General features: G+C 36.7%; 1 protein-coding gene across 1 annotated transcript in view; it reads right to left on the bottom strand.

Annotated features, from left to right (window-relative positions):
* The window catches only part of snx24 (sorting nexin 24), a 35977-nt gene extending 16526 nt beyond the window's left edge, over positions 1-19451 (bottom strand). Inside the window, exon 1 of the mRNA XM_066711329.1 lies at positions 19237-19451. Within this exon, the coding sequence (XP_066567426.1) occupies positions 19237-19305 (69 nt within the window). The 5' untranslated portion in view covers positions 19306-19451. The remainder of the gene's footprint in view (positions 1-19236) is intronic.
* Between the last annotated feature and the right edge of the window lie 457 nt (positions 19452-19908).

Here is a 19908-nt window from a genome sequence, read left to right as displayed (position 1 = left end):
AGGAAACCAAGAGATTTCTTTGCAGCTTTACACTTACTGTAAAGTAGATTAACACATTGTTCACACAGCTCAACGAAATAGTAAAAACACATTGGGAGAAATAATCTGTTTATCTTTAGGGATGGGGGTAAGGAATTGCACAACTATAAGGAAAATAAGTGCAGTGTAAGCTATACAGAATGACAGAAAAAAAAAAACGTCAAATACAAATTTCACAAACTACAAACTATTTTCCTTCAAGCTGCGCTGTTTTTGGTGGCATCATAGGCAAAGGCACTTGGTGAAACACACAGGCACTGTAGACCCAGGTGAGGAGTTGAACAGTTATTTCACAATGGAAGCCACTTCAAAAAATACTCCCTGGACTCAATCTTAATTGCAATATGGTTTAAACATTTTACAAATCCCGTAATGACAGGCTTCATATATGAGAGGTGTGTCATTTCCAAAGAAAAAGGCAAAGAAAAGTCCAGATGTTCTTTGAGAAGCAGTGCACCTCAGAAAAGGCAACTTGTTGTCCTGGAGAAGCACCTAACCATGACATGTATTCTTTAGTAGCATGACAACTGAAAAATGCATTTCATGCTACCATCCACCAGTCCCAAAAGGGGATATTGTACATTGTGGGGAGAGACAACCTGTCAGCTCTACACAGCAATCATTATCAATATAGCAAAGGATCCTTGGTGTTCTTTCTGCTTAGAAAGGCAGAATGTCACAATTGTCAGCTCTTTTCTTGTAATAGTCCTATAATCAGCTGAATTAAATGCAAAATTTACAATTTGATTAGCAAGACAAATATACACCTTAACGTTACATAAACCTGTCTTATTTCAAAAGAGATTCTCTGTATCTCCTTTCTCATAGAATCTTTGGGCCGGATTAAATCAAAAACTTTGACCCACCTGCTAATAGTAAACTACAAAGCTGTACATCATAGAGGTTACATTTCTGATTAGAAGAAAGTGGCATCTTACTAAAAACAAAGCTGCAACTGAGTACAGTTCTGTAGTTTTCTATTAGCGGGTGGGTCAAAGTTTTGATTTAATCCGGCCCTTTATTCCACTTTATATATGAATTGTTGTCATTTGCATGCCCAACTCACTCATTAATTATTATTATACTAATTATACTGTTTACTTCACACAAAGGAGAAGGTACGTTTAATCAATAGAAACTTTCACTATAATAAAGAGGGTGTTAAGCGAGTGAAATGGGACAATTTCAAATGGTTGCTCTCACGCTCACATGATATGGACATTTTTTATCTGCGCACATCAAGTTGTAAGCAGCCTGTCATTTCTCGTGATAAAATGGGCGGTCCAGACTATTAAGAGATGTTAAGAACATATCCAGGCTGACCGACACCCTCAATCAGGATACACAGTGAACCACATGCTCAGTTGCTGTCCCAACTCATTACTTTAAGCAAGAACATTGTTGTTGTTTCCATGCTGCTGCTACAAACTAACAAAATTAATTAATTAACTTATTTTCGCTTCATAACAAAATCCTATATACCCAGCAAAGCCAGAGAGGGAAGAGACAAACTTAAAGCTGCCCTTCAGAATTCCTTAGAAGCAAAAGAAGGGAAATGGCTGTTTGGCATGCAGTACAGATGCCCATTAAGGCAGCTCTTTAAATTTAACAATGTGAGGCTTCCAAATATAGCCTAATGCTTAACAGGCAAATAAGCAATGCAATGTTATGATTTTATTCTTCCATTCCTCAGTGTCCATCTGCCACTATATTGGGAATATCTGGCCAATGTGATCGCTTACAAATTACATTACAAACCACTGGAACCCAACTGCTCTACCCCAAATACAGCTCTCCAAGATCCGTTTTTTCTAAAAATAAAACAATGTTACAGGTTCTCCCCTGTTTCCCTCTATATCCAGCAACCAGATCGCCTTTGCTTCCCCAAAGTTGCAGATGAAATGTCAGCAAAAGACCCTCAGGTATAACTTAGAGACCTAACCGGACAGTACTACGGTATGAATCACTGTCGTTCTAAATGTGGAATCAGCATTTCCAGACCCTTCTTGCCTGGACATTTAAAAAGCAAAAAAGAGCTGTTCCTAGAGGTTTCCTATTGATTTTCTCCCCCGAACAAAGAGTCTTTCTCAGATGCATGATACATCATAATCAGGTAATTTGTACCTTTGCTTCAACAGATGAACACAGGTTTCAACAAAAGATGTCGACTTGCAAAAGTATGCAGCACTTTTTTTTGTAAACACAAGAAATAATTTCTTTAGAACAGGAGGTCATGGCTCTGATCTGTTACAGTCACTGTCAATTTCTAACATCCAAAAGAATGTTGGAGATATTTTTCTTTAATTGTTGCATTCGTTAAGTCTTAAATACCTTTGGAGGGTTTTTGTCACTATCAAGTTGTACAAGTAAAACAAATAAATTGCAATCGAGAAGACTAGTTTTCTATACTGGTAAGTGTTTCATTTGTATATGTTTGATTGGTTTAGAATATACCTATATATTAACAGTATTTTGTTTAATATACACTTGGTTTGTTGATCTTGTGTAAATGATGGCAAAATCACCAAGAATGACAATGTATAATTATGTATAAATGGTCAATCGATTTATGTATGATATTTAGCTGACATACATTTACTGTATCAGAAGAAAAGATGGTATAGTTAGTAAATCTGAATGGAAAAACTCAGATGTCATTGCTGCTCTCAAGACGTGTGCTTAGCATCTGCTTCAGTTATCCACAACAGTTTTCTTCTCAATTTTTCTAAGTGGGACACAGCAAACTATAAGCATTGGAAGTCTTTTAAAATCATTGTTATTGATTTCTCCAGAGTGATATCACACGTCCCATGGTGACTGGAAAGTGTGCAATTTTTTTTTTTTAACTAGGAAAAGTTAAAAAAGAAATGATTTTATATAAATACAGTGGATGGCACGTATTATCAACCCCTTGCTTGCCAGCTAAAAGTTTAAGGTATTGGAAGTTGTCCATATGCAAAAAGCCAGTAAAGTTCATAAATGAACCATGATATATACTGCACTTTTAGAAAACATGTCACTGAAATACACTTTCTTTCAGCAACTGTAGGTGTGGAATCTCACAAAGCTCAGCGGAGTCACAGATCATTTAGACAGGATCCCGAAGGACATGTAGCTTGGTGTAAAAAGGTGTAAAGTGCCAAGAACCTAGTTCATCCAATAACTTAGAAATCCACGCAAAACAATATAAAACAAATACCTTATAATTTACTAGAGGTAATGCTGGAATTGCCTATGGCTTAAATCCAATGTGTTGACTACAAATTTAGGTCATGAATAGTTTACAGTTGTGTTGATGGCAGTATCAACTTAATGTAATTTACAGAAGATGATAAATACAGTAACATATTAGGAAGTTATTAGGGCTCAAAATGATCTTATAAATTAGACTCATGTTAAAATTAAATTAGATTTTATAATATGAATTTTTTGTGTTTGTTAATTTCAGTTTCATTCTTGATCGCCACATGAGAGATTAACATATAGTTAAAAAGCCTAAACCATGATTTGTAGAAAGTAGAACCGATTTCAGTAATAATTAATCTAGTAATGTACATTTTTTCCTTTTCATCTGGAAGCGTCGGCTAAAACGTAGGTTAAAACAAAGACCTGCAGCAGTTTTTTTTTCCTCTTTGGGCATTTCCTTTTTATTAAACCAAATTGTCATTTTCAACTTCCCTTTATCTCCCGGCTCAAGGAATCTCTCTTGCCATTGACAAAGGTCCCAGTGTTATGTGAGATGCACACTGACCCTTCCACAGACATCTCCTGTATCAAGTCTTCTGCAGCTTTCCTGCCTCCACCAAAGGAGATGCCACTGTGCATCAGACCCGTGTTTGCCTCCCTCTCATGGACAGTCCAAAACAGTTTTCCCGATCTCTTTCAACTTGAAATGTTGTCAATATATGGATTGTCTTGCTTTCTAATTCAGTGAAAAATCTAGTTTTCCATTAGTCTCTGCCTTTCTAATTTTCAGTACAGCTTTTCTAAGTGTAATTATTAAAGGCAGATTCAAGAAAGCAATTACTGAACTACTGGTTTGTATCTTTGAAATCTTAATAAGTAGTAAGAAGTTGCTGTGGGACACACTAAAAGAAAGAATGAAACAATCCTGATACATTTAGCGCTCAGGAAATAATGTCTTCTGGGGTTATTCTCTGTTCTTCATCACTCCAGCTTTTCACACCACTTTACAATTCTCTTGCGATTTTCTTGTATGCTACAATATTTGTCTATGGCATTAATCAAACGGATAATGATACATATTCCTTGCCAAATTAATATGTATACAACTATTCAGCATACACAAACACAAAACGGAATTACACCAGCCACTTTGAAATCTTCGTATCAGCATCTTTGCTGTTGTAGCAAATGAGGGATTATTGCATTATCAGACTTTTATACACATACACACAATCACATCGCTCAGCTTTAAGAGTGATGCAACATAATATTAATCAGAGAAACTGCAACCTCCAGATGCAAATCAAATCTAAGGCTTAAATGCCCTACAATCTCAATGGCCACCAGCCTCTTTATTTAAAGTCAGTAAAACACAGTGTAATTTTTCATTTTAATGCACTTTTCAATGCAAACCTAGTGTTAAAGTAGCAATGGTATACTTAAGAACAGCTGTAGCCCATGAGAGGTGGCAAGAATGGAATTACATAAAGGCAAATGTGCTCGGAGCCTGACAGTACTGGTCCCCCAGGGGCCATTAGCAGACAATGGTAATCTGGATAGGGGAATATCCTTGCTTGCTTTATGTATGAGTGGCTTAAACTTTACTTTCAAAACGTCATGTATAAGACAACAGTGCATTATGTACACATTAAAAATTATCAGTAGAATCAATGCACGGCATGAATGAAGCGTCTGCACACAAATACAGAAACACACCTCCCATGTTTGGAAATAATTTAAATACACCTGCTTACACTAAGAGTTTGAAACAGAATTTACATATTCATAACATTATTTAGTAATTTAATTGCAGTCTGGCAGAGGATTGACGTCCTTTGAAACAAATACATAAAATAAATGCATAAAGTATAATTAAATAACTGTAAATTGTCAAATACATGACATAAATTATCAAATTAATTTGAAGGCATCGTTACAAAGCTGTTGTTTTTTATATGATTTTAAAGGTGGTTAGACACAAGATACATAACACACATTTTTGTTAGACAGTTTCTTATTTACACAAATTATATGTAGAAACAAAACAAAATTTGTCAATTTCTTGTGTTTCTTGTGCTTGGAGGAGTTGCCTAAAGTGACAACCGATTCATGGCGTTGTTGCTTAGAGACACTCATGTTGTGCATGAACCGTCCTGAGACCAGCTGCGTTTACAATGCAGTTCACAGTTTAGCCTGTTTTTAGGTTGGCTTTGGTCCGACTGATACAGATATACCGCCCTTGGTTGGGAGCCATCCTAAAAGCAACCGTGGTTAACGCAGTATAAAACATTTTGCAGTGCTTTGAGTTGCACAACTTTTTAAATCCCTGGAATATGAATGTAGAATTTATCTCATAAAAAATTAGACTGAAGTGGACAAAACCACATGACTTCGAGCATTTCACCCTGACAAACATCTTGCTACCCACTGTGGGGGAAAAAAGTGGAATTTGACTTTGTAAGAAATGCTAAAATTTATATTGTTCAATTTACTTTGATTTGGTTGTATTCATTGACATCTTAGAATGTAATTAAATTGTGAAACATTTTTCAGAATCATGTATAACTAACTCTCAATTCTTCATCTCTGAGGATGTTTCACACAATAGGGTTGCAATACTGAATTTATCCCAGATGTTCAGTCCTTTAAATTAAGACACAGCTTCCCAATTTGTTTTAATATTTAAGTGTGATGTGACAGTTATAACAATTGCATTTAATAATTACTTGCTAAACGTATCCCAGAGAGAACAAAATAATAATACTATGAAGTTTACATTTTTCTGTGACATCTTCAAAGACACCAAGACACAGAATGGAACTCATGGACCGGCAACACTTTCTTTCCCCAAATTGAAGGTTTAACTAGCTTTTAAAATATCATCACAGTTGTCATGCATATCAGTTTTAGTGATTTATTTTTTAAAGGGGGGCAGGGAAAGCTGTCAAGCTAGTTTCTGACATGAATTTACATCACTCAATGACAACTGACAGCAGTGAAAGGCCACAGAAAACTGCTTATTGATCACAGCAAAACTATTCAAGGGAGCAGACAAGGTTATATCTGAGGGAGGCTGTAACAGACAGGTGATGACATTATGCTCTGCTGTACCCAAGTGCTTTAAGGAACACAACTTCATTATATCATGCCACTTGTATTTATATCATTTTAACGACCTCTTGATTGGTTTGTCTAGGTGGAGATGAGAAGAGTTCCCCTGCACATCAGAGCTATTAACTACTAACCTTACCCACTCATAATCACTTGCATACTAAATGCTGCGATGTCACAGTCCATTTACCAAGTAAGGCAAAGCAGGCCAGCAAGCCACTGCAATAGGAGAATAGTGCTCAAAGATGTCTGATATAACCAACTTTACCACTTTGTCAGTTAAATTAATTCTGACTGAAAGCTTAACCTTTCTCCACCACAAAAAACAAAACAATAGAAACTCAAAATTTGAAGAACAAGAAGAATCATACATGCATTCCACTGATATAAAAGGTTTATTGTATTTTCATACACACACAGAAACATACACACACACATACACAAGTGTTAGTGGATTAGTGGTAAGGTTCTGTGAAATGATCCCACCGATTCTTTAGACAGAAAATGTAAGAAATTACTCATGGGTATTCAGTTTTCAATTTTCAAATTATTTGTCAGTATGTACTTTAGAGAAACACTTTGGGGATCATGGTAAATTGTGTCTTGTTGCCTGTCAAATGCCTTCCCATAAATACTCATACAACTTTCCTCCGTAGTTCCATTTTAACCTTTTTACATTTGAACCTACATTGTGAGAGGAATAGCACAGTATTCTCCCAACATCATCAAAAGACTAAGAGCCCAGTGTACACCCTATTAAAAACATGTGAATAGTTTTATTTGGTGTATATATATATATATATATATATATATATATATATATATATATATATATATACACCAAATAAAACTAGTTATATATATATTCAAGGAACAATAAAAAATGAATGATTTGAATGCTGAGCTTTTCTCAGCATTACTCTTATATGCTTGGTTGTCTGAAGTTCATAGTCCATGAGCTTCTTGTATTTTACTCTGCCACTGTGTTCTGTCAAATAAAAATAAAAACAGGTTTATTTTTGAAAGGGACTATGGTTCTTCGTCTTAGAAACAGATCAGTGCCACCTGCTGGAAGAAAACAAGGCAGATCTTCTTAGAGAAATCTGAAGTGCATCACACCTATTTTCACTGAGGTCACCAAACATCTTTTTCTTCATATTCAATTACCATTAGGTATTGTATCAGAAATAACACACCCATGGATAGTGTTGAAAGACTGCAGGTGTTGGTGGTTAATCAGCAATTTTAACCCACCTACAGTAGTTCTATTTCATAAATATGTTGCAATTCATTTACTGCATTTCCAATGATAAATTATTTAATCTGCATCTAATTATTTCAATAAGCTAGTTAGTTTTGTTCCATCAGAAGACCTTTTTCAATTATGAATTTCCACAAAACTGTTCACTTTGGGACAAGTTAAGCTATGAGGTGTTAAAATACATTATACAATAATTGTTACAAATGCAAGACCCAAATACTAAATTAATCACCAAGAGTTTAAAATGTAATTATTTAAAATGTATTCACAATTAAAACATTTTAAACATTGTCTTATCAGAAATGTGTAACTCTGTAAAATTATCATTTGAGAGCAATCCAAGAATGCAACACTTACATATCTCGAAGGATTACTGTACTGCGCTATCACACTTTTTGGTGCCTGGATTAATCATAAAGTCTCATGCTGGCTAATTGCTTAATTTGCTTATTTGTTTCTAAACATTGACAGCACTGACAGAATTGAATCGCAGAAATCTGTATGTGCTTCCCCCTTTAAATCCGTTCTAATGCTTTTGTTGTACAATCACTTGATAACACGACTCACAAATCAAATGCATTTGAAGCAGCACAAAATGACCTTCACATTTAATAGTGCAGAGCTAAACATAATAGTCACCCTCACAGATAAAATCAGGCCTTTTATATTCAGACGAAATTTAACAATTTGTGAAAATGTGTGTGTTATCAGATCTCATTTTGGATCTGATTTGTGTTATTATATATTGTAACCCCGATGAGAAGAGTGCTCAAGTCCAACAGCTTTGTCCTCAGTGGAGTGAAGTGAAATTAGGGTTAAAATGCATAGACAGAGGCGAGGTATCATCTTTTCCTCTGAGAACTACAAAATGCTGAGCAACACAGCCAGGCCCCAAACAGAGGAAGGTTACATCTCCTGCATGATAAGACAAATAAATTAATACTACCACAAACTGCACTCCATACTTCCTTATCTATCAGTGCCCCAACTCAGGCATGGATCATTTCCCAGAAATCTGCTAATAGTTCAAGGTACTGTGTTATCATACTGTTACAATTGCTTGCCAACAAAAGCCAGTACTGGCAAATTAGTAACAATTTTGCATCATAAAATAAAAACATGTTTTATTACCTTTCATCTATACTGGCTGTAAAATACAAGCACACACAAAGTTAATGGCACGGCCCGTGGAATGAACCAATTCAAAGCGTTGTCAAGATAATGAATACGCAGATATAAATTCATTCATTTTTGGTATTTTGTCATATTCCCTAATTAGGGGGCCAAGCAACGAAGTGGCTGGGCCACATATTGGAATTGGTCAGATTATTATTATTCCCCATATATTTTTCAAATGACAATAAAATGAAAACTTCTGAACAGAAATTCATGAAAATTGGAATGGTGGTAGATACCTGTAGGAAGCTGTTCCTCAAGAGGCCATACGTCATATGGCAGTGTGGCAATACTGGATTTATAAGACAATATTCAAACACCATCTTCTCTGAAATTACATACGGGACACATGTGAAACTTGGTGCATGAAGTTATGATAAGACCTATAAAACTATCAGTCACATGGTTTGGCTGCCATATTGGATTAATCAAAAATATTAAATTATCTTCTTCTCTGAAACTGTAGGGCAGAGTGAAGCGAAATTTTACACACATGACCTTGGCTTGGTCCTCTATCAAGATTGTTAAAGGCAAGTTGATTCATAAAACAAGATGGCCACCATGAGCAAATCACATTACACCTATTGTCACTTCGGATATATAGTTAGACTCATCATTATATTTTAACAGATCAGTTTTCATTTTTATGTTTTAACTAGCATTAAAATATGCCATATCCATAAAGATATGCTTGGTCCCCTTCATTGTTGCTGGCAGTTTGTGCTTGTATTGTATTTTTCTGTTGCACTTTTTTTCTTTATCTATGTGAACATATGAATGATTTAAGGAGAGCAAGAAGCAAGAGTTTCCTCTGCGGGTGCCTATCTCTGAACGGCTATCTGCTTCCCAGAGTCAGCCTGGCTAGGACGTTCACACCCTTTGACGAGGCCTTGCCTTCTCAGAATGTTTTACTAGCTTGAAAATGTCAGCCGCACTATGAATAACACCAGGCTGACAGTTATCACAACAGATTACTGAGACATAACCAACACAGTCATCTTATAAAATCTGAAAACATAAAACCACTATGGCCAAATAGACTGGTGTCAGCAAAATGCAGAAAATCTATGTAACAGGCTATGTAAGAGTGATCAATTAAATAGCTGATCTGAGGAGGGGAAGAGTAGAGAAGTAACATCTGCAGAACAAAATGCACAGTGAAAAAGACATGTTCGCACAACTACTTCAACAACTTGTGGGAGGAGTTTCTTTAAAAAAAAATCTTAATTGACAATTGCATTCCATTCAATGCCAGATATTACAAAGAAGTCTGTAGCATGCAAACCTGTATTTAAGTCATATACTAGGGCATGATGCCTTTTCCAAAAATCAGCATGGAAGATGGATATTATTATTATACAAGAATATTATGGAATATAATACGTCTAAGTCTAATCTTGTTCACTCAATTACAAATCAATTGCTATAAAAAATATTTTTCCTACAGTGCAAACAATGTGTGTTATAATGCACAACTCTACAATACAAAGCTTTATATGCACATTGAGAAAATACTCCAATAAAACAAAAGTAATCAAAAGACATCCTGTGGGTGATCGTTATTAAAATGGATAGAACATACAGGATTCTGAACCACTTATGTTAGTTAAAAAATATTTAAAAAATAATAATAATAATAATAATCAGTAAATGTTTTAGTGATGGTACAGATGGTCCTAGAGATCTAGATTAAATAAATCTGAAGAAAAACTAATTTATGATTTATAGAAATAATGTTTTGCATTTACAGCAAAAGAGTTCAACATAGTACACGATTTTAAAAAGGGAACACAAATCCCACTGCAGAAGAGTAAAAATATTTGAAAACTATGTTTCAGGCCTTTCCATCCAGCAGATGGTGTATTGACTCAAGCACGGAAACAGCAGTAAAATGGATTTTTAAGGCAATTTGCAGCACAAACAAATTAGTGTGTGAAAAAGGCCTACAGTCTCATCACAATGGGTGCCGGTTCTATATTACAAACAGCTTTTCTTTCATCCTCAAGAGCTGAAAAGTTTATTACTGCGACCTGTGCTTAGACTATTTTTATACTGAACTAAAACTTTTTCAGAGTTCATGACTCACCCTTAAACAGCTACAGCAATGAAATCTCCCAGGAAATAGTCAGAGTCGCGGTTCACCTCCCGAAGCTAATGCTTCTTTCATAACAGTTAAAACAACTATAAAATCTCAAGAATTCCTTTTGTTCATTTCTTTAGTTGTCCTTACATTTATTAACAGCTTACACTTAAATTTCAGCATACTTTGAGGAACTGCTGGAAGAAATAAACCAAAATAAATTCCACTTAATTTGGGGTTGTAGTGTAACACCAGTTCTCGGTAGCAGTTTGAAATGTAGCTACTTTTAAATCTAGCAGGGGGACAATTGTTTATATAAATGCGCCTCTGGGAGCTAGATTAATAATTTAAAAAACAGAACTACATTTAAATAGTCAGTAATAAATATTCAGTCACCATTCTTGGGGAAATATTGGAAGATACAGTGTGGCCTGAAGTGATTACATAAACCATAAAAAGTATTCACTCAACAACTGAAGCAGCACATAGTAAGAGAGCAGCACATTGTGCCTCAGTAATTATAAATTGTGTTTATTTTGACTCACTCTGAAATGCATTCCTGCTGTGAAAGAATTTCCTATTGTGTGTAGTATCATTCTCTGCCCCCCCCACAAAAAAAAACGTATAACAAACACTGAGTTACCAAGCTTTCACGACGTCACCCCTCTGCACACACCGTGTCTGTACTCTCCAATTCCTTAAGGGTTGAGGAAAAAACAACAACAACAACATCCTAACCTATTAAAATTACTACCCACTGATAGTGCCAAAGAAATGACAAATCTCAGGGTAGGAGCCTGATACCAATGAAAGCGCTTTGGGGCTGCAAGGCAGGGCCCACATTTGCAAGCAAATGATATTGTGGGGAGCTGGCATGCCCTGTGCATGACAAACTGATGCAATTTCAGCAGTGTCGGGGAAGCAGGGCGATATTTGTCTCATGTTGGCAAGGGTTAGTTTGTAGCTGTGTGTAGAGTTCCCAGATTTGAATCACTAGGGGTCTAGAGGCCCCCTCTTGACAAGGTACAAATAATTACCGTACATTCTTTCCATTGTAGTCTATTATTTTGCTCCTCTTATCTGTGGGCTTTGGGTGCACTTGATCAAGGAAGGTCACTGTATTTTGACCATAACCCAACATAACATTGCTCTTTGGTGATATGATAAATAACGCAGGGCTGTGTAGTCTAAACAACATTTTTATCATTGCCCTTTTTGTTTTTTTCCTCTCTATACATAACCGGAAAACAAGAGAGTGCTGCAGAAGCGCAGGTATTACAGAAAGTTTTCACGTGTTTTGGAGTTACAGCGCCATTGGAATGGTCTAACTGGACACGGGCTAGATGTATTTTAGTTAATCAGCAAGACTTTAGGACAATCATGTATGTCTATCAATACTGCCTGCATGACGTCAACACGCATAAGTGAGAATCTGCTTCACAAAAATTAAGCTATAGATAGAAGTAATGTGTGAAGGACAGACATTTGTTAGTGTTTTAATTGTGAGCCACAGCACACTGCCAGCAATAATGGAATTGTTTATGGTGAGAGACGGCCCATCAATAGTAAGACACATCATGTGACAAACCTGGAAGTACAACATAGACATGGCTAAAGGAGAACAGCACTGAAAATATGCAATGGCTTGCTCACAATCCTGAACTGAACTCCACAGAAGACTTTTAGGGATGAATGAAACCGCAAACCAGAAAGAGACAGCAGAATCTACATTCTCTTGCGGCACCAGAAACCGTACTGTGTGAGGAATGACACAATACTCTACCGGCCATCTATCAAGAGGACTGCAGCAGGCACTGATGCCTCGGGTGAACCTACTCCCTGTTAAATACATTAAGAACGTCTTCTGTCTTCTGTATTTTGTCTCTTGCCCCAAAACTAGGTTATAGAGTGAAAATATATAATTAAGGATTACACAAGTTAACCAGCGTATCCAGTGCTTGATTTTCCAGCCACAGCCGAGACACACTTCATACAATGCACTGCTCTTTAGTAACCACCATGCCAGTGTTTAATCATGAACCTACCATTTACTGCCTGTAAGAGGAACTGACATTTACGAGGTTGTCCTTTGGGTGTAGCTCGTGAAGAAAAGGAACATCTCACAACAGACGAATTATTCTAACACAGAAGCCTCACCATTCATATCAGTCTTTGGCCTCCTTATGGAAAATATTGCACTGACAGTAACTAGAAAGCACACTAATTCAAGCAATCATTCTAAATTATGTGGCACACCACAGTGATGTCATTCCTTAACATGTCTCAGATGTGTTGCATTACACTTTAATTAAGCAAGGATCACTCATGCTCAGCCTCTCTATCGATTTTGAACATTGAGTATTTACTGAAGACTAGGCACTTTTATCTTAATCTACATACAGGTGGGAAGTCCAAAAGATTGCTCCACATAGACAGTCTAACTGAAATACAATAAAAAAACAATACTCATGTTTCATATGAAAATGTATTAACATTCTCCAAAAGAAAACTAAAATGTTTTGATAATTTAATGCAAAATTCATTATCTCATTATCACTATCCCGAAAGACCATTGTTTAATGGGGTAATACACCTTAGTACATTTTTTTCTATCAAATGTTTCGAATTTCATGCATTTACTTGAGATCACTTAATTGAAAGCATACAAAAGATGAGTCAAATAATTCTGTGTGAAGCAAAATGCTCTAAATGATCTAATTATAGTGTTGTTGGGCATGTAAATAATTGACAAAACATCAAGGTTCTGTTTTCTGTTCCTTTTTCAATTAAAACTGTCAAATAACACCAACACTCTTTAAATAGTTTATAATGCTTTAATTTGAGCATAAAGAATAATTAAAACCGGTTACATTATTTCAGAATAAGGTAAATTCAGGCCTTTATTGTACATGTTAAATATTGTGTTAAAAAATAACAAAAAAATAACTAGTCAAGAAAATATGGAGCCTTCAAGACATGGTCCAATCATCAGCATTTGTGTGGTATCAATCTCAACACTGATGAGAACAATACAGATGGTGTCAGGAAGCAAGTCCACCCCACTGTTCCACTGGACCACTGACAATGTAAATATTAATGAACAGATGTTCTCATTCAACATACCACAAAGGTGTTATGAATATTATACCTGGCAACAGATGCCATAGCTTAGATACAAAAATGACTTTAAGAAAGGCACCTTAGCTGATATTTACATATGTTTACACATATGTGAACATTAAAAGGTAAATAAGGGACCAGTTGGCTATTTGTGTTTTGTATGTTTGTGCAGTTTATTTCCATTTGTTTAGGTCAATTAGCATGTATTGACTCCAAAATAGTCAGGAAGGTCAGAAAGGGGGGTAACTCAGATCCCATGGACTGCACCTAAAATACTAAACATTGGAGTCTATTCGTGCAGTCTGAAGTTATTTAAGAAAGTTTGCTCAGTAATACGGTTTACTACCTGAACTAGTATCTCAAATTGTTCCCAAACTTGCTTACTACTGCATATTCATTTAAGATTACACAATCAATCCCCAGGGAAAGAACAGCTGTCATTTAGCCAAAGCAAGGGAGGAACATTGTTGCAGAAATAATTCCTATAAATTAGAGACACGTTTCCTTTAGTGGTAAAGAAACTACATTTATGGCTGAAATGGTTAAACTTCAGCAGTATATACCAATCAAAATCTTAAATATACTTAATTTTCTGGGGGAGAACCCAGAAAAATTACAATTACATATAAAAAACCCAAAGTTTAATTTGAAATGGTGATGAGAGTCTACAAAGACAAAACAAGATCAAATCCAGACAGACAACTGTGATATTTCGAAAAGAAATACTCATGCTACAAACAAAATCTATTGCCTTGGCAAGCACTCTGTAAAAGTAATATTTTATAGAAGCCATGTGTAAAGTTCCAGGAATATGACCTACACTGAGAAATTAAAAAATAGAAATTGTTAAAAACAGAAACTATTCCTAATCTTGAATATCTAGCCAAATAACTGTTACCATACCCTGGAAAGATTGACTCACTCAGACATGCTAAACAGTCCATCATACATTTCTCCTTCCACCCATTCAAAACCAATTCTTTCAATGCCAAGAGGTTGAGAAAATAATGATGGATTAATGTGAAATGATCTAACAGTACAGTATGATGAATATATTTAATTTAATCAATTAATGTTCTAATCTTAGTTGTGCAAATGTTGAACTGGAATCCATTCCCAAATGGGCTGAACTAAAATGTTAAGCTTCTTACACAGAATGATTTATTTCAGTGCACAAATAAGAGGATTTTCAGTAGTACCCATTGAACTATCGCAGTAGGTTACATATCCCAGTTAGGGCCAAACAAAAGTCTAAACCCTAATCGCAGCCAACACCAATTTTTAAAGCTAGGCCTATGAATGTCTACACACAATTCAGATATCTCAGAACATAAACAACACAAACCTTATTGAAAGTCTGCGTTTACTGGGGACTTTTATCCTGACCCTAGCCTGGACCAAAATCTAACCCTAATTTCATCACTTTACTTAGTTTTAGTGTTTGAAAATTTGAACCAAACCAAAAAAAAAAAAACGGTTTGATTCTAGAATTGTTGTTACGTTCGATACGTCTGTCAAATGTGTCTTATGTTGCCATAATATTGCAGACATCCAGTGAACAACATGTACAAGCATATAAGTGTAGATTACAATAGAATAACTGTGCTTAAATGTATTTAAATGATCACTGTAAAAAATACAGACAAACATTTTTTTATGAAAATAAAATTACTAGAAAGAGATCAATATATGTTTTTCCTTCAGACCCGCACAGCAATAAACACAGCCATAAAACATAAAAAATAACTGTGCTTATGTGTATTTACATGATTACTGTAAACAAAATGCAGGGAAAAAATTGATTACAATTAAATTACTCGAAAGATAAGATTGCTGAAATGGGCTTTTTCAGACTTGCACAGCTTTAAACACACCAGTAAAATAAGTGCAAGCAAGAGAGAAAGGCCCCGTTCATGTAGCACGATTTCTGCAGTTCTGCGAAGATCTTCCTCTGATCCCATTGGTGGAGAACTGCGCAGAACTGTGGACATCTGATCTGCATGAAATTGACCAACGATACACGGATACCTTTGCAGGTGCGGAGTGTAATTGAAGCAATTTGCACAAAGCAAAACAAAAGCACAAAACAAAACGAAACACACACACACAAAAACTGAGCTTCTGAAATTAGGCCTTCATTTAACTCCAACAAGACAAAACAATCTGTCCACTACAAAGTATTTACAACATGTCATTTGGATTGGGCAGGGGACTGACGGAGTGACAGTTTTCAGTAATGCTTCAGCGTGTGGGAAGCATGGCATTGAAAAAGTATTTATTTTTCACTGGTATGCAGACATGTTGAAGGTTGTATTTCATGTTCAATTATTATAATGTGTAACTCCCTAAATAATGATGCTCCAAGTTACCTGCTTGTGAGAGAAATATTATATTATGTTATTTATTATGGTGTTGGTAGTTTTATTGCTAGTTATTTTGGTTTATCTACCCAGTCATCAGCATATTGTTCAGTGTTTGGAAAAAAACTAAAAATGCTCAATAGTTATTCTGTGCCTTTGGCTAATATGTTTTCTTTTGTGGTAATGTTTTGGTATCAAGTATCGTTTCGGTATCGAATGTTGTGATTTGGTATCGGTATCGAAGTCACAATTCTGGTATCGTGACAACACTACTTAGTAATAGTCTAGAATTTTGATAACACACTAACTACCTGTTATATCATTCAACCTAGGTATGCACAGGTATTCAATAATATTCAATATCGCAGTATTTGAAGAAACAGATTTTTTTAAATGATATTATGATTTTTTTGCATATTTGTCTAGGGAAGCGGGGGAGTGGCTAAAACAGCAGGTTTGACTTCTGTTGTATTCCACTGGATTGTTTACGTCACTGAAATGCATCAGTTATATGACTATGATTTAATATCACCATCACCACTTCAAAAAATAAAAAAGCCTTAGGGAGCCTCCGGAGGAAAGGAAAGCAAAAACAAATTTCAGTATCTCTTCCAGTTGAGCAGTGATGGAAATGACGAACAACTACCAGGAGATGTGACTGATGGGGAAGAGTATGGCTTAAGGTCGCTGTCAAAAACATTCGAACGCATGTAAAAAATATCTATATGTATAAGACTAAAGAGCATTAAATGGCATGTATTTGTATGCGTCTTGAGGGTACGAATCACCAAAAATAAAATTAAATGTTGAATCGACAATTATTTTTTGTGTTTTCTCCTCCTAAGATTTAGAATCATTAATTAGGCTAATGGATCTCGGCTTGTCACCACGCCCCCCCATATGGGAAGGGTGAGGAAGTATGACTTGAGCCATCCCTAGCCAATTGTGCACCCCCACTGAGCACTCCCGGTCACAATCGCCAAATGACATGAGCTGGGATCGAACCTACATAGCACATAGGGCTAAAATGTATTTAACTTGACTTACTGCTGGTACTGAATGCAAATCGCATAACAAATATTAAGTATACAAAGTTAGTAGAGAAAACAGGAACAACAGTATCAGAACAATACTCTTCTGTCTGAGCACAGCAGACTGATGGAAGCAGAACAGTTGCAAAAGAAGTAAGATCAAGCTGCAAGTGTTCATTATATTGAAAACTCTTAAAACCAGTGTTAACGAGGATAACCCAAATCATAATTGTCTTTGATATAGCCTGGTGACCGAATTACAGAAACAAGGAGAAATAAATACCATGTACATCACATGACACACACACACACACACACACACACACACACACACACACAAATGAGACAATGCTGTCATTCTTTGTTTTAGACAAGCAACTACTATCTAGGCTACCAACACAAACTGGAATTTAAAAAAAACTGGGCTGGTCAAAATGTGTTTCGAAAGATATGGAGCACTAGAGGGTCACAACAGCACAGCCTTCACAACGGTACAACTCTAGCTCCTTTAGGGGTTTCACATTCATTTCACCCACAGCCTTTCTACAGCAATTTGTAAGAGAAAAGCTTCAGAGGAACTGGCCTTATACTTATACAGGGCAGAATAACACTGAGGCCATCATCACCGGATTCACTGCCAAAAGTGCATTGAAAAAACATGGTTATATACATCATCGACTATAAGGGACAGTGCTCTGAAAGTACATTCTTGCATGTGAAAATGATCTACAAAAAAAGCATGCTGAAATAGATGTCAAATAGGAGCACATTAGGGACTAGACCAAATACAATCTTTAATATAACCAAGAATTGCAAATGACTATCTTGTAACCTATCACATTTGATTCATAAGTAGTAAAAACTGGTTTCAATGAATGAGTATAAATGTATAATTTGTGATGCAAGGGTACATCCAAGTTTTAATTTGGTCCAGGCCTAAGTACAAACTCAAGCGTGAATGCTTTTCTTCATAAATAACACCAATCTGTACTAAACGTATATGTTTTAATTGAAATATTATTGTTGCATCAGCTTCTGATTAATGTCCCAAATACTGTTCTGCGTTACACTATGGCCTTCATATTGTAGAAATACTGAGTTTCTGCATTGCTCTCTAATTCACAATGCATTTGAATTGCAAACATAATACACTGCATAGCTAAATCTTGTAATTCTGCCTCCATTCTTTACAAACTAGTCACACAAACTTGAAAGACAAGACATCAACAACCATTCAACCAGGACAAGTTTTCCAGTCTCAGCTCGATTATAAGGCATTTCAATCGTGATTTGTTTTGAAAGAACACATGCATTGCAGGTCAGATATTTGCAGTGCCAGAACAGTTCCCTGACATCTATATCTGGCTGTTTTTGTGTCATATATGGATACAATATAGATTTCCAGTGTGCGCTTGTGAACAGAAATGTAAAACAGTCGCTTCTAAAGATACTGTGATTGAAAGGTCTCTTACAATCCTAAACCCCAGCGGTCCTTCTGGGTCCGCAGCTCAGACACTCACACGACCAGCCCGTGAGTAACAACACACTGGGAAACTGCCATGTGGATGTGGAGGAAAACATGCTACCCTTTCTGCATCGTCCTAAACATCACGACACACTCGTTTCTCTGCATACCCAGTCTTCAAAAATACATATACATGGAACTTAAATTGACATCATTATGCTTCCATACAATGAAACCACAGCTAATGAACTTGTGTCAATTCCACTGCGTTTCTTCTTTTTTCCCCTGCTTCCACAGAGAGGGGGTGTTGTGCACGGATTTGTGTTTTAGACTGAGGGCGCAAGTATGAAGTGTGCGGCCGCTGCCATGATGTGACCCCCTGTCCCGGCCGTGTCTGCCGTGCTTACCGTGTATCCCCTTTCCATGGCACTGTCCTCCGATCTGAAGGAAGGAATACACACCATGAGGGAATGCATCTCGGGTAGGTAAGCAGCAAAGAAAGCGGTCAAAAAGTAGTGTCGCGTCTTCTAGGCTGTCACAGATCAAAAGAAACACGTCGATGACACCTCAGCGTGGCTGTACGGCATCCCTGCACTTTCCCCAGCCGTACGCAGCGAGCGGACACGTGACCGGTCACATGACGCCGAACAGCTGAGTCGACGCGCTGCGTTCGTGGTTGCGCGGGTTTGCGTGCATCTGCGCCGCTCCGCCAATGGGCGCCGTGGGATTGTGCAGATCTGCGCAGCACCGCGGAAGTCTGCCCTACGCGAACTCGAGTACAGTGTGAGCTACCCATAACGCGCTGTACTGTACCAGCCTTGCACTGATTTGGGTTTGCGATACAGGAAGTGGAATCCGTTTTGATTTAATAACAGCGCATCTTCGCCCCAGTTTCCACCGGAGGGCACGGTGCAGGTTTGCTGCCGGGTATTACGCGCCACCGCGCAGTCGGGAGTGGTTTTGATTTGCAGGAGTGGAGAGGGTTATCAGAGCCGGGCCGACACGTGTTCTTGATGTCTTTCTCAAATCAAAGCGATTGCATGCGGATAGTATTGATCCGAAAACAAAATGTGATTTTA

This window comes from Amia ocellicauda, chromosome 8 (assembly GCF_036373705.1).
Source record: "Amia ocellicauda isolate fAmiCal2 chromosome 8, fAmiCal2.hap1, whole genome shotgun sequence".
In the NCBI taxonomy this organism is placed as follows: Eukaryota; Metazoa; Chordata; class Actinopteri; order Amiiformes; family Amiidae; genus Amia; species Amia ocellicauda.
The sequence above is the reverse complement of the archived record's forward strand: the minus strand, read 5'-3'. Positions and strand labels throughout refer to the sequence as shown.